This window comes from Lepidochelys olivacea (assembly GCF_965140295.1).
Source record: "Lepidochelys olivacea isolate rLepOli2 genome assembly, chromosome: 3".
NCBI lineage: Eukaryota > Metazoa > Chordata > Testudines > Cheloniidae > Lepidochelys > Lepidochelys olivacea.
In genome coordinates this window covers 158325824-158341573 of record NC_140413.1, presented here as the reverse complement: position 1 = coordinate 158341573, position 15750 = coordinate 158325824, and the positions used below count along the sequence as shown (strand labels likewise).

General features: G+C 45.9%; 1 protein-coding gene across 1 annotated transcript in view; it reads right to left on the bottom strand.

The window, feature by feature from the left end:
* The window catches only part of ITPKB (inositol-trisphosphate 3-kinase B), a 111887-nt gene extending 102521 nt beyond the window's left edge, over positions 1-9366 (bottom strand). The window contains exons 1-2 of the mRNA XM_084624652.1: positions 9016-9366; positions 4671-6644 (exon numbers count right to left, since the gene is read on the bottom strand). Of these exons, the coding sequence (XP_084480778.1) occupies positions 4671-6470 (1800 nt within the window). The 5' untranslated portion in view covers positions 6471-6644; positions 9016-9366. The remainder of the gene's footprint in view (positions 1-4670; positions 6645-9015) is intronic.
* Between the last annotated feature and the right edge of the window lie 6384 nt (positions 9367-15750).

The window sequence follows — 15750 nt, the reverse complement described above, 5'->3', positions numbered from 1 at the left end:
AAAGAAAGGAATCCTTCCCAATATGCAAAGCACTGGCATGTCTATGGGGGTGGCTGCTAGACAACCCCCAGACTGGAGTAGCAGCTGGGTTGCAGGTCATGTGGACCCACTGGCCACACTCCCTCTCCTTCCCCAGCCTGCCCACAGTCGCACTGCCGGCCCAGAAACTCTGTGGAGCACACTGGGTTTCAGATTCCCCTGGACAGGCTCTTCCTCCTACATTGCTTAAGAAGTGCAATCACTCTGCTGCCTTTCGAGCCTTGCAAGCTGGCACAAATGGGGGTGGGGTTTCCCCCAAGCAACTATCTGCAGCCCAGTAAAAACCACAGTGCCTGAAACCCGCGCACAGTTTACACTTTATTTAAACCTTGGGAGGAGTTACTATAAAAAAAGGTCTAATTTGCTTATTGTCATTTCACTGAGAATCACTAACACACTCCTTAATAATATTTTCTGTCTCAATCTTCTCTAACACCATTCATCCTGCAGGGCCCCACTGCATTTTACATACAGGCAGTTTACTGAGTAGACTGAAACAGGAGAGGTAGGTCTCTCCTCATCAGTTGGGCGGGGGGGAGGAGGGGAGTGGCAAAGAGATCTGTGGAGGTACCTAACTATAGAGTTATACAGAAAATATCATTCCTAAATGTGTCGTGTCTCTAAAGGAGGTGACTAACCTATCCACATTCTTCATGCAAAACAATTTAATGTTCCCAATCATTCGCAGGATTATTGTCTGATTAGCTGGCTTGATAGTGGAGATTGCAAAATACACTTAGACAGCAGCATATCTGCAACATCAACACAGGATGAGTTCTGAAGTCCAGCTGAAGGAAGTTGTCTGCCCCACCATACAAAGAACACAAAGAGGAACAACAATAGACAGCCGGACATCCCAGATAGCTTTTCTAGCCAGATAGACACCAGAAAGGAAGGGCAGAAGTGAGCCTGTTGTTTACTGAATCTGTAAACACCCAGCATGAAGCATACAACCCCCGAACATACCTCCAGTGAGAACCACTTTCCGGTTGCTCATTGCTACCTCCTTTTCAGGTGCTGTAACCTTTCCCACCCACACAAATATCACTAATTGCAGATGCACATACTCAGGCCCAGCTGGTATAATTCAACACAATGCCACTGATGAGCTCAACTGATTTACATCAGCTGAGGATTTGGCCACTAGGGTTTATCTTGTCAGAAAAATGTTAGTATCATCTGTAGTCGGAATTCCTTATGCATGATCCTTCGCTGTATATTTCATTTCCAGACAGTTACTCTTTGTCGAATAGAAATTGGTAAACCCATGAAAACAAATGTGTGTACAACCAGAGACCATTCAAGTGGCCCTTTTCTGTTGTCATTATGGATTCTCAAATGTTTGCAGTGCGAACACAGAGTTGGGGGTTGGGCATGTTTAGTTAATCAAGGATCTGCACAAAACAACACGGGATTACCAGACATTTGCTCATAATCCTCGTGAGAAGTTCACTATAAATGGCAAAGCAGGGGATCAAAGCCACAGTGGAACTTCATGCTATAGTAGGGAATCCCCACGTAGGCTGCAACCCAGCAACTATTATGGGGATTAGCCAAGCAAAAAGAAATGCTGGCTAACCTCCCCCAGATTTTCAGGAGACTCTTTGGGCTAGATTCTGGTCTCACTTAGAGTGGAAAAGGACCTAGGGGTGACAGTGGACGAGAAGCTGGATATGAGTCAGCAGTGTGCCCTTGTTGCCAAGAAGGCCAATGGCATTTTGGGATGTATAAGTAGGGGCATAGCGAGCAGATCGAGGGACGTGATCGTTTCCCTCTATTCGACATTGGTGAGGCCTCATCTGGAGTACTGTGTCCAGTTTTGGGCCCCACACTTCAAGAAGGATGTGGATAAATTGGAGAGAGTCCAGCGAAGGGCAACAAAAATGATTAGGGGACTGGAACACATGAGTTATGAGGAGAGGCTGAGGGAGCTGGGATTGTTTAGCCTGCAGAAGAGAAGAATGAGGGGGGATTTGATAGCTGCTTTCAACTACCTGAAAGGGGGTTCCAAAGAGGATGGCTCTAGACTGTTCTCAATGGTAGCAGATGACAGAACGAGGAGTAATGGTCTCAAGTTGCAGTGGGGGAGGTTTAGATTGGATATTAGGAAAAACTTTTTCACTAAGAGGGTGGTGAAACACTGGAATGCGTTACCTAGGGAGGTGGTAGAATCTCCTTCCTTAGAGGTTTTTAAGGTCAGGCTTGACAAAGCCCTGGCTGGGATGATTTAACTGGGAATTGGTCCTGCTTCGAGCAGGGGGTTGGACTAGATGACCTTCTGGGGTCCCTTCCAACCCTGATATTCTATGATTCTATGATTCTATGGAGTAATCCCACTGAAGTCAATCGAGTTACTCTGGTGTTCCACCAGATTTAGATCAGAATCTGACCCTTTGATAATACAAATTAATCTTACCTATGCTAGCAAACTCACTGCTAGACCACTGGGCCTGACCAAAGTCCGCTGAAGTCAATAGGGGTCTTTCCATTGACTTCAAAGAGCTTTGAATCAGGCCCATTGTCAGCAGTGAGTCCTGCTGAAACAGCTTAGAAAACCACTTGTCCACAAGTAAGGATGAAACAAAGCTTTTTTTGCCACTTTTGCACAGAAATTAGTTTTGAGACTCAAGGAAGCTGGTTTTGTCCCGTTCACACTAGCACTCAACTATCTGCAGCACAGGTTCAGCAGGACTTATTGCTGATCACAGTTGTCAGTGATGGACAATGATTACTAAAACTAATATGCACAGAACAAAAATTTGTCAGCTAGAGGAATATCACAAAACAAGGAGCCCAGAGAGTGATTAAAGGATCTAAATATGTCGAACTATTTGAAAACATTAAGAGTTACAGCATTTGCCAACAGTGTTTCTGCCCAGCTGCTTCTCTGCCCTCCGCAGAATTGGGCCTGGATCCTTGCTATGAGAAGAAAAAAGCAGCCAAAAAAGGTGTTTTTCATTTATGTTTCAGCCTGATAGTTGTTCACAAACCACATAGTATCCTTTTTTGAAGGCTTGATCCTTCTATTCAGTTTATGTTCTACTGTACTCATACCACTGCCGTCAACAGGAGTTTCACTACCATATGCCTAAGGCTGTTTAAACATAATGGACCGAATCATGAGGAATGCTCCAGATCTCGCATTAGAGTTAGAGAGCCCTCACATCTCCCATTAGAGTTAATGAGAGTTGTGGGCGCTTTCAGGATTTGACAGTTTAAAGGCTTTGGTCCTAAATGTTAAAGCAATTAGTAGATCAAGTCCCAGCTACATTAAAGACAGAATTTCGATCTCTGAAACACTGTGACGTTGCTCCTTTGGGACAATTCACCTCACAAAGCTCAGGACGAAGCATGTGAGAGCTAAGGAAAAAGCATGCTTTGTCCAGAGGATCCAACAATCTTTTAGAGAAGATCAGGTGAATCCAGAGTCTGACCATCTTTAGGAAATGCTGCAAAACCTTCCTCTTTGAAAAGGCCTTTCCACCCTCGCAAGAATGACACTCACAACACTCGCACCTCCCCCTTACCCAAAAAACCCCAAGCAACCCCAAACCAACCAAATAAACCCCAAAATAAACCAACCTCAAATAAACATATAAAATAAATTAATAACAAATGTTAAATGCTACTCTGAGCAAAGTTTTTACTCCAAAAATGGAGACATGCCAGAGAGTCCATGAAATGTATTAGAGATTTCATTATTGCTATTCACTTTACGTGAAAGGTTTGCAAATGCCACATTGGTGGGCAGCAGGATGGATAGACAGATAAATAGATAGATAGATAGAAATTCTGAAGAGGAAATGTGCAAGTGAATCAGGGCAAACTCCTCAAAAGCCATTGAAGTTACACTAGTGTAAAACTGGTGCCGGTGAGAAGAACCACATCATAGTCTGAAATTAAAAGAATAATAAATAGTTCTACGTAAATTCTCTGCAACCAGGCTTGCAGTCCTTGGTTAGGAGTTTTGCCTAAGTACTACAGGATTGGGCATTCCATTGGGTTGTGCAAGATCTCTCCTAAAAGCAGTTGATGACCATCAACATACTGTTACCAGTGATGGGTTTTGTGTGTGTGTGTGTGAGATAGAGAGAGAGAAAGTTTCTCTTAAATGACTGCAAGCATCTTCTAAACACCTACCAATCAATATAATCTCAGCCAGGACAGAAAGAGTTTGACTCTGGCTTTGTCTTTCATCAGAGTTTAATAAGCACACAGGCTTTGTGGTTAATAATGATGGCTAATGAGGCAGCACCCCAGCTGAGATAAAGAAGGGCTACTGGCAGGTCTTTTACTATAATTGCCAGGGTGATGATGCATTAGAAGAGTGGTTCCCAAAGGATCTGGGGCAACAGTATCCATTTACCAGACCTCAGCTACCCCAGTCAGTGGGCCCTGCCCGTCATTTACCTGTCCGCAGCCTAACGCAGTCTGGCATGGTGAGCAGCCAAGTTCCAGGATGGGGGAGCGAGGACACAGGAGAAGCTAGTGGGTGGGCTACGGTTAGGGAGGCTGGCCCTGGTCCCAGGCCCAGCATTGAGAGAAGGAGCCATGGTGGAGTCTGGGGTACCAGTACTAGAGCCAACACTGGGGACCACAACCCCGGGGAAGCTGCTTTGGGCTGGACTTACCACTCTGGGTTTGTGCTGGTCCAGGGTCTGCAGGAAGGGCGGGGCCTGATCCAAGGTGCGTTCGGGGTCGCTGGAGATGTCCTCCTCGGACTCTTCCCAGGATGAGGAGAAACCAGTGGAAGAAGCCGAAGAGGAAGACAGCTTCCTGATGGGCATGTTCACTTGGGGGCTCTCCCCGGCCTCCTCCTCCTGACCCCCTAGGTCAGTAATGATGACAGCAGGGATGCTGCTTCCGCAGCAGCCCTCCCCCAGGGGTTTCCCCTTTTGTTCTGTGGATGCCACTGTCACCAGCAGCTGATGGTCTCCAGGGTGGTCCTGCTGCAGCCGGGCACAGGCTTGATCCACTGCTCCCAAGGAGCTCCCAGGCACTGGGCGCAGCTCCTCCGCAGAGCCAGCCCAGGCCAGCAGACTCCTGAGCTCCCCCCAGCAGCCAGTCCTGGGGGGGCAATGCTGTTCTTCACCCCTCCCTTGCTCCGGGGCAGTTGAAGTGTCCAAGCCCCTTGATCCACAGTTCTCGCTCCCCTCCTCTGTTGATGCAGAACCCTGAGTTTCTAGGGACACTCTGTCCTGCTCCATGATCCCTGAGCCCTGCGCGCTGTGGGTCCCCTCTCCTCGCTCCATCACCCCTGAGCCCTGCGTGCTGTGGGTCCCAACTCCTTGCTCCATCACCCCTGAGCCCTGCGTGCTGTGGGTCCCAACTCCTTGCTCCATCACCCCTGAGCCCTGCGTGCTGTGGGTCCCGGCTCCTGGCTTCATCATCCCAGAGCCCTGCATGCTGTGGGTCCCGGCTCCTGGCTCCAACACCCCTGAGCTCTGCGCTCCACTGGACTCACTCCTCCTCTCCAATTCTTCCGAGCCCTGCGCTGTGTGAACCCTCTTCCTGCTCTCCATCACTTCTGAGTTCTGTGCCCTAGAGGACCCGCTCCACTTCCCCCTCTCCTCTGGTCCCTCCTGTTGGCAGGATCCTCTCCACTTCCCCCTCTCCTCCGGTCCCTCCTGTTCGCAGGACCCGCTCCTCTTTTCCGTCTCCTCCGCTCCCAGCGCCCTGGGCACCCCACCGCCCCTCTCCATCTCCTCTGTGCAACGTGCTCCAAGAGTGCTGCTCCCCCTCTCCGTCTCCCTGGCAATCTGCGCCCCACAGAGCCCACCCCCCCTCTCCGTCTCTCCGGAAACCTGCGCTCTGGTGGGCTCATGCCCCCTCTCCATCTCTCCGGGATCCTGCGCTACGCGGCCCCAAATCCCCCTCTCCACCTCCGGCCAGGGAAAGGGGCTTCTCGGGTCCTTGTCCTCCTCCTTCCTGGGCGCTTCCTGTGGGGCTCCGCCGGGGGGCCGGCTGCGGCGGGGCGGGATGGGGGACGGCGATCTCCTGCCCAGCCGCGGGCTCTTGAGGTGCAGGGTGGCGGAGCTGTGCGCCTGGATGTGCGCCTCGAAGAGCCCCACTCTCTGGTTCACCTGCACATTCTGCAGCTCCCACTGGCGGGGCCGCGCCAGCTCTTCCCTTCCCAGCCAGCTCGGGCTGCTGGGCAGCCTGCCGCCCCCGGGAGTCCCGGCGCTCCCCGGCTCCTCTGGCGGCGGCTGCTCCCCCTGGGGAAAGAGGAAGGCCGAGCTCCTCCGGGGGCAGCTGGGGCTCCCAGCGCCCGGGCTGAGCGTGGCCAGCGGGCAGCAGCTGCCGTGCCGCTCCGGGACCTGCAGCACCTGCCCCAAGGGGGGAGGCGTCTTGCTCCGGCTACCGCCGCTCTTCACCTCGTTGCTGCTATTCATCATCACCAGGCTATTGAGCGCATAGCAGTACACAGCCATAGTACTGAGCCCGGGCGCTCGCGGGGGAAGCCGCCTCCTCCTTCTCCTCCTGGGTCAGCCTCTGCCGGGCAGCCGGGGTCCTCCCTGGGCCGGGGGCAGCACCATCGCCTGGGAAGCCGCAGGGGGGCAGAGGAGCTGGCCTGGCCCTTGCCCAAAGCTCCATAAACAAATCAGCTGGAGAGGAGAGAGAGAGCCATGAGCCTGGAGCCAGGAGCAACAGCGCTATGGGCATGGGACAAGGCACAGACTCGGCCCATGAGCAAAGGGTAAGTGACTGTGGTGTGGTTTGCTGTGGCCCTCCGTGTGCTAGGAGTCGATTATGTACATATATATCTACTGCCTCTGTGTGTGTGTATGCCTCAGGGCCTGAATCCACTTACTGTGTATGTGTGTCTCACTCTATCTGAGTGTATCCCCACGTGTGTCTATTTGCTCAGTCCCTGTGCATATCTGTAGCTTTGTGTATGTTAGGTGTGTCTCTCTGCAAGGCATGGAGTATGCCAAATATACCTATGTATACTACTTCAGGTGTGTATTTGTATGTCTCTTCATCTGGTTACATCTGTTCCTGTCTACTTCATTGTTTGGAGGGGTTTCTGGCTGACTCTGTACAACTTCTGCCTGTGTATTTCTACTGCCTTGTGCATGTGTTACCTGCATTTGTGTGTACACTACATCTATTCACATTAGCTGATCAAAATTCTTCTGTCAAAACTGATTTTCAATGGAAAACTGGAACTTCAACTAAACAAAATCTTTCACAGAAATGTCTGCTTTCTGTGGAAAAATTCAACTTTTTGTTAAAAACACACACTTCTTGTAGTTCACCTGCCTCATGGCTCCTATCTCCTCTTGGCTCCCTCTCCATCCACACTACATCTCTCAGGATGGACTGGCTCAGCAAGTGGGCAAACTATTGTGTCTCAGGAGAGGCGCAGCCTGGCCAAGGAGCCCAGCCTATAGAAGAGAATGGGGGCATGAAGCACTCAAACTACAACTCCCATACAGCACCACAAGAGAATTTCTAAATAACAATTTTCAAGTTTTGACTAAAAGATTTTGGCTTAAATATGCGTAAGTACTGGTGTGCCTTTGTCTATGCTGTGGGTATGTGTGTATATGTCTGTCCCCATATGACATGAAGATCAAATTAGGTTCTCCTTAGAGAATGTGTTTCTTTTCAGTGTAAGTGTGGATAGGTCTATATGCCTTTGTGTGGTTTTGTTTACTATGCATCCATATGTCTGCTGTTGGCTCTCTGTGTTTGTGTGCATCTGCATGGCTTTGTGCAGTTTCATGTATGTTAGATCTAGATGTGTTTACCCTGTGTCTGTCCCCACTGTGTGGTATAAGATTGTGTATGCATCTCTTGAATTAGTCTTACATATACTCTTGGGCACGCATGTCCAGTTTGTGTTCCCTGTATAGACATCTGGATGGGTGTGTGCTGCAGCTCTGTGTGCTTTTGTGTGTATGTGATTCTTCCTGCGTGGGTGACCCTCTGTCCATGTGTCTTCATCTGTTTATATTAGCTCGGTGCCTCTCTTTGTACATGTATGTTTGTATGTATAGCTAGAATTACGCCTTCTTTTCCCTTTGGAGCATTTGAATTCTATGTATGAAAGATATGCATGAGTGTGTTGTGTGGAAGCGTCAATGTTTATTTATATGCACGTGTGCATACACAAGCTGTAGATGTAAATGTACTGTGTGCAACTGTATGTCCGTGTATATTTCTGTGTGTCCTTGTGACTCTATCTGCTAAATGCCTTTGTCTTGCGTATTAATATTAATTAAAAGGCATCTATTCGCTCCGGGGTATAATTTGCAGCGGTGTGCGTGTACAGCGGGGTATACAGGTGCCTATGCATCTCTAGAATTACAGCCTGCTGCTCGCACTGGCTCACGTTGTGACAATGTGCAAAGGGGTGAGTGTCCAGGTGTGTGCAGATGTCGTGTGTGTGTACATGCCCATCTCTCTCGGAGCGTTCAGGAGAAATACATTTGAACGCCCCTATCCTGCTATGTAGTGGGAGAGCAAACCGAGAGCCCTTCATACTCACGTCCTGGCCGGAGATGCACTGTAAGGCGGACGGCTGAGTGGTTTTGCTGACAGCTTGCTTTCTCCTCCCTGGAGAGAACTCCAGAGCGCACACGAGCCTATTTGTATTTTTCTTGTAACCAGTTCACAGGTTTCACAGAAAATGATCTAACTGCCTTTTGCCACCACCATCTTTTCAAACAGGCATTTGCTGCTACCGCTCCGCTTGCCCGAAAAGGCAGGTATTTTGCTCCTGCCTGCAGCATAATGCACGAGCTAATGCCAGGGGGTGAAAATACTACAGTTACTCACTAAAGAGTGAAGAAGGCGGCTTGAAATGGCATTTGCATAGAGGCACGTTTGAGAAACATTGTGAAACGTGTGCGACTTTTTTTTTTCCATGATCCAACCCCCCTGCCCTGCTGTTCTTCCCAGATAAAGAAAAATCCGCTTAATCGAGAGAAAGCCAAGGGGAAAAAATCGAATTAAACAGTCCACCCTTACCTGGTAGATCAGGGACTCATGCAGACTTCACAGTCCTGTTAGTTCACATCCCCTTGAAACACCCGCAGGAACTGAGACCCACACAAAATGCTCCAGAAATCATTTCCTCATCCAGATCAGGATTTTAAAATGTAGCCGTCTATATTCTATAGGAGAGGGGTTTTAAAAAATGGGCTAGTTTCTTTTTTGTTGACTCGTGGGGGCTTGCCTTCACCGGTCTGTTGTTTTGCTAATTGATGATCCTTTCCCCGCCAACCGCGCGATCAGCCTTGTCCCTTTCAGCTTTGCAGTTTCTTGAATGTTTGTTCAATGTGCGATTAAAAGCGAGCGAGCGGGCGAGCGAGGAGGGGCGGGGAGTAGGAAGGCAGGAAGGAAGTTGTGAGCCTGTCTGGGGTTGAACTCAGCGGAACAAGTTTCATTTTTTTCTTCTTCTTCTTTTTTTTTTTTTTTCCTTTCCTTTCTATTGCTTGGCAGGACCGCGGGAGGGAAACACTAAAAAAAAAAAAAAAGTTTCCATTGTTAACTAGCAAAAAAAAAAAAAGGTTTCTACTTCTGTGGGTTAAAGATACACGATCCATTTTCCAACCTCAGCTTGATCTTGCTATGTATATCACTTGCTGCACTATTTTAAACCCTCAACTTCAGTTCCTTTTTCACAAAGAAAATCCCTGGGTCATTGCCTAACCCACACATGGGCTGCTGTTTGCATCTAATACACACCCTGCTGAGCTTCCAAAGCTCAGGAGGCAGTCCTAAGATAGATACCAGAAATAGTAATATTGTAAGAAGCTTCAGAACAAGGTGGGTTCAAATTAATTCTCTAACCTAAGTAGCATATTTTATAACCGTAGCTTTCAGGATTCTAATGCCAGTACTTGGAGGGTTAGATGCACCTCTGTGCAGAGGGCCTGCTCATGGCCAGTGTGTTTAAGGCCATTTCAGTTCTACCTACATCCTGTTTTGGAGCCTTAAGTGGTGCCTAGGGTTGTGTTGTAGTGTCCTTCGGCACAGGGGTACATTTCTCCCAAAGTGAGGACGTGACTTGGACTGGATGCTCCCCTGCCCCTTGTTGGTTATTTGCATCCGTACAAAGAGGGTGCAAACCACTACCTTTCCAATGGGGTACCTACTTTGCCCTGATGGAAATGATTAAAGACGCAGGGCAATGGAGAATCAGAATCCGTAGGGTAGATCCTCCACTGATGTAAACTATCATAGCTCTGCAGTAACTTCACTTAGCTTAGGATCTGCCCCCTGTATTTCTGTAGGATTGCATCCTAAAGGAGGGTCTAAAAGGAATCATGGAATATCAGGGTTGGAGGGGACCTCAGGAGGTCATAGAATATAGAATCATAGAATAACAGGGTTGGAAGGGACCTCAGGAGGTCATCTAGTCCAACCCCCTGCTCAAAGTAGGGCAAATCCCCAATTTTTGCCCCCATCCCTAAATGGCCCCCTCAAGGATGAACTCACAACCCTGGGTTTAGCAGGCCAATGCTCAAACCACTGAGCTATCCCTCCCCCAAAAGCTGTGGTTCCTGATGGGAGATATGTGATACAGCTATCCCACACAGCTCCTGCAGGGCTTAAGCACAACTCCCATTTCGCAGCAAGAACGGGCTCTTGGCTGTGAAAAGGGGTGATATTTAAAATCAAGATAGCCATCTCAAATTAGCTATCTCAATATAAAATCCGTAAGGGAGGCAAGGCACTGCAGTTTTTACCCTTGTGTAGCTAAGATAACGCCGGCTGGTGGTTATAGGGTTGACCTCAACTAGCTACACTGAGGTAAAAACAACCCATGTCTTGTCTCTGCTAGGATTTTATACTGAGATAGCTCTCTCTATGTAAAACCATACCTCATTTTTGCAGTAAAGACATAGCCTCTGGAGTGAACAGGGGCAGAAAGTTCTTTGAACCTGCAGAAGGAGGTGTGGATTGCCAATCTCATAGACACACAGATAGACAGAGTGAGCACATTTTTGTTTTTCTATTTCAAGAAATCTTATTTAGCGCTCTGTGCAGGAAAAGAGAGTATTAGAATCTTTCCACAAAAAGCAACTTTTTCTGCAGTGTCTGAGCTCAGAGGGGCCTAGTCTTCCAAGGACTTAAGCATATGGGTAACACTACTCACATAAGCAGATACATTGAGTTCAATGTGAGTAAAGTTACTCCTGTGTAAGAGTTTGCAGGTCTGACCATTCGTGTCTCCCAGTCTATGCAATGTGTGTGTGTGTGGAAAATTTGATCTTAATCATACATTCAGAAATGCATGAAGATTTGTAGGTGTTCCCCTTAAAAAAATCGGAAGTATTCTACAATGGCATGTTCACATGTGTGTTGCTATGTAGCCATACAGCTGTGTGTGCATATTTTAGACTACTACTTAGGGCTTATTTAGACTAAGGATTTTGCACAAATGTAACCACATTAGTGTACCTACACTAGTAGAAAGCTCTAATGTAGACCCACTGCCCTGGTGCAAAATGTGGCTTGCCTCTGTGTGATCTACCCCAGGATAAGTTACCAGGGCAAGTCACATGAGTTCAAGCCCTATTTTGCACCCATGCAGCACATCTACACTGTGAGTTTGCATTAGTGCAGCTACATTTATACAAAAATCCCCAATGTAGACAGCCTAAGAGTACTGTAATATTATTTTAAAGAGTCAGAAAATCTGACCTCCAGATCTAAATTTCTTCTGAATATATACATCATATACATCACTCTTTTAATCATACAGGGAGTGGTTAATAAAAATTTAAAGAAACAACAAATCCCTCTTACCAACAAATCCCTTTTCGTGATGTTTAGATAAGGCAAGGAAATTATAGTTTCTAGACCTGGAATCACATAGGGGCCATCATTATATGATGAAGAGCAGATAAAGTTCAGTGCACTAGTTTTCCCATCAAGTAATCTGCAGAAGATAGGCCTATGGTGTACATCAGTTAGACTAAGTGGCAATCACAAATCTAACCAGGTCACAAAGGTAGACTATTTGGTCCTATGGAGTCATATTCTTGCTATGTAAAAACATGAAGGGGTGGGGAAATAATATTTCTTTCATAAGATGGATGATCAGTTCTATTATTATTATTTTATTATTTTATTACTGTAGTACATAGGAGCCCCAGTCATGGACCAAAATCCCATTGTGCTTGGTGCTGCACAAACACAGAATAAAAAGACATTCTCTGTTCCAAGGAGCTTGCAGTGTAAATATAGTAAAAGTAAAATTCTTAAACAACCACAAAAAGCCTAAGTCAGTGGCAAACCTACTTCAGTGGAAGTAGGACCGGGGTCCAAATCCTTCACATCTAAGTTTATACCCCCTGCTTCAAAATAAAAGCATTGTACTGCAGGGGAGACACTGAATGGACTGAGAGGATAACATACAAGCACCTGAACCTACAAACCGTTACCCATGCCAATAGTCCTTACTCACATGGAACATTGCCATTGAAATTAACAGGACTACTCACCTGAAGAAAGATTTGCAGACTCCAGACCTATATATTCAGGAAGCAGAGTGGAGACAAATAATGAAAGCAGGCCATAGAACTGAAGGTGTATAAAAGACTCCCACTGACAGAGGATAGGAATATTTTAGGAAGAGAAACTTCATGATTCTCAAAGTTAATGATAATGTAGTATTTTTTATCAGTGAATCAGTGAATTATACATAGGTTCTAAAGAAGAGTACACTGTAAAAGTCAGCAAAACTGATACAACCCTCCCCCCCCGTCTATTTATATATCATCCTATCTAATAATAATAACAATCCCAAAGTATCCTCATTCCTAATGGAATTCTGACCCACTTTTGTTACAAGATCCATCTCTGTTAAATAACCAATCTCTGTCAGTCTCTTGAGTGGTTGCTTAAGAAAGTTTTCACTGTGTATTAAAAATGAATTTTCAAAACAGGTGTGCTTGTCACTGTTTAGCTATCTCTGCAACTATGAATGGTGTTTACAGCCTCCCAGTGGCAGATATTTTATTGATTCTTCCCAGCAGAAAGACCAGTTGTATACCAATAGGAAATATGAGTATGTAATAAATGTGGAGTAATTCCACAGAAATCAACAGACTTACTCCACATTTACCTCACTGTAACTGAGAATGAATTTGGCTAATATTTTATTTAAAAAAAAAACCACACATGACCTAACAGGAAATACAAGCCAAAACTAATGTTGAGGGTTGGCAACTCTTCATGAAGCATGAGCCTTCCTGTCACAAGAATGATACACTTCTGATCATTCCAGGGAGGTAGAGTGGGTTGGTGGGTGACACAAAGGAATGGGAATAAGGGTCTAGAGTGTTATTCAGTTGTAGTCCAGTCTCCTTTGCATTGCTTCAGTGGCTTAAAGGGGTCAGAAAGCAGACACCTCTGCCCAGCTGAGAATTTCTCTGGCATGGGACAGCTCTTAGCTGGGTCATAGCTGGCTTACCAGATGACCAGGCCAACATCTTCCCCCTCATGCATGTATTTGGCTCCCAGCATGGGGAGAATATTAATGTGGGAAGAGGGCGTGGCTGGAACATTGCGCTCCAGCTCTTGCTCAATAGGCATATGGGCCCAGATCTTCAAAGGTATTTAGGTACCTAACTCCCATTGGCTTCAGTGGGAGTTAGGTACCTAAATAGCTCTTAGAATTTAGAGCTGCCTCTAGGCTCCGCTAACCTACACTGGGACTCAGATCAGTGTAGAATCACTGTGAGAATCAAGGAGTCAGTTGTGGCTGTTTGAGAGCTGCCCCCTCTCTGCTGTGCCACCTAGAAGCTCAGTGAAGCAGAGAATCTGATGCAAGGATTTCTAGGTTCTGTTCTTAGCACCACTGCTGACTTGCAGCTTGATCTGGGGGATGTTATTTTTTAAAATATCTTTCTGCCTTAGTTTACCTGTCTGTGAAACAGATATAATATCTACTGTGCCTCACAGGGGTGTTTATGGCTCTATATCACTTGATGTTTGTTGCGTACTGTGAGATCCCTCAATGAAACAAGCTATGTGCAAAGTATTAGTAGTAGTACTCTAAGAACATGGGGCTGGATGATGTGTTCTAACTCTTGTAGCAGGGGGTTGGCGGACTCTGAAAGAACTCAAGTGCTTTGATAGTTCTGTTTGAAAGGTATTATACAAGAGCTAAGGAACAGAAATTATGTATAGACATACACATGCAGAGAGACAGGGTAAAAGAAATTCTGTGCTAGGCTTAGGCACCCATCAGAGATCTGAGACATTATTGTTCTGTTGGGCACAGAACATTCATGCAGAGGGTACCTTCATTGTTTCATTAGGTAACATACTAAAATGTGTGTGTGATTGTGAAGACACACTGGTTTTAGGCTCGTGTAATTCCATTGAGTTCTGTAGAGTTGTTCCTTATTTAGCCAAATGTGAGAAAAGAATCAGGCCTAGGTCTGTAGTATGTGTGTGTGTCATAAACACATTTTACTGTTCTGCAATAGATTAGCAAGTTGACCCATAGTTCCTACTTACTATTAATAATAACGTATACAGCTGTATATCTGTGGTGTGTCTTATGAGTCAGCATTAAGGTTTTCTTTCTTGCACAGGCCTTCCGCAGAGCATTACAAAAACACAATAAACCATGCATATTTTTATGTTATTAAAAAAAGGATGCAAATGGAATATATCTCATTCATTATTTCTAAAGCTACGAATGTTGTACAAAAGTACCTGGAAGAGGGTTTAAAACGCCAACTGTTCAAATACTATTTCAGTGCCTGGAAAGGTTTTTCCTGTTCATCGGTCACAATTATTCCATTGGACTGTGACCATGTAACCATAATTGGACAGCTTTGCATTTGTTTTAGATAATTTTTATTATGGCAGGAAAAAGGCAAGCTGGTTTTTTTTAAGAGTCTGCAACATGTCATGTGAGGTTTTTTTCACCCCAGCTGGCTTGGTTGCTCTCTCTGTTTTTGTGAAATATGATGGATCTATCTTACATGACATGGCTGAGATAATCCACAGTACCTTTTTAGGGATGAGCTGAACAGGAAATCACAGGAAATGTTGTCAAAGTTTCCATTCTCTGTAATGCATGGCCTCTGCTTTTGGAGAGAAAGAAAAAGGGGGAGGGGGAAGAATTTAGGAAGTTTTGGTTTATAATTTTAGATCCCACAGTGGGAGATGGACATTTAATGCATGTAATTAAAAATAAAGCACCAAGAATCCATGTGGGAATCTATTGTTACATACAGCTGAGGGTCTGTGGCATAATACATTTTAAGGATTTACCAAAATATTTGTAATAAAGCACGCACCCCAAAAAGAACAGCTATTCCTCACACTCTTTTGCGTCTGTGAAAGGAAAAATGTCCAGATTTGACTCTGCACAGCAGATTTTAATAAACTGGCAGCTCATGGGTGATTATTAATAATTTTGAAAACTAAGGTAATAAAGCTAAGAAAATATCCTTAAATGAGGTTGCTGGACAGCAGTGTATTTTTTTCTGTATACAGTGCTTCTCATTGCCAAGCAACAAATTGCAAAGGCCAACAGACCTCTGATCCTGAAAGACAACTTGGACTACAGCACTCATGAAAACCACCAGTCCTTAAATGTAAAAGCAATTGGCTCACGCAAGAACATCTTCCCCAGCTCGAGTGAAATCCATATTCTCGTTCAAGCAGGGAAGGTCACTGCTTTTCCCTGAAAAACCAGAGATGGGCAAAACCTCTATGAAAATAATAACATAT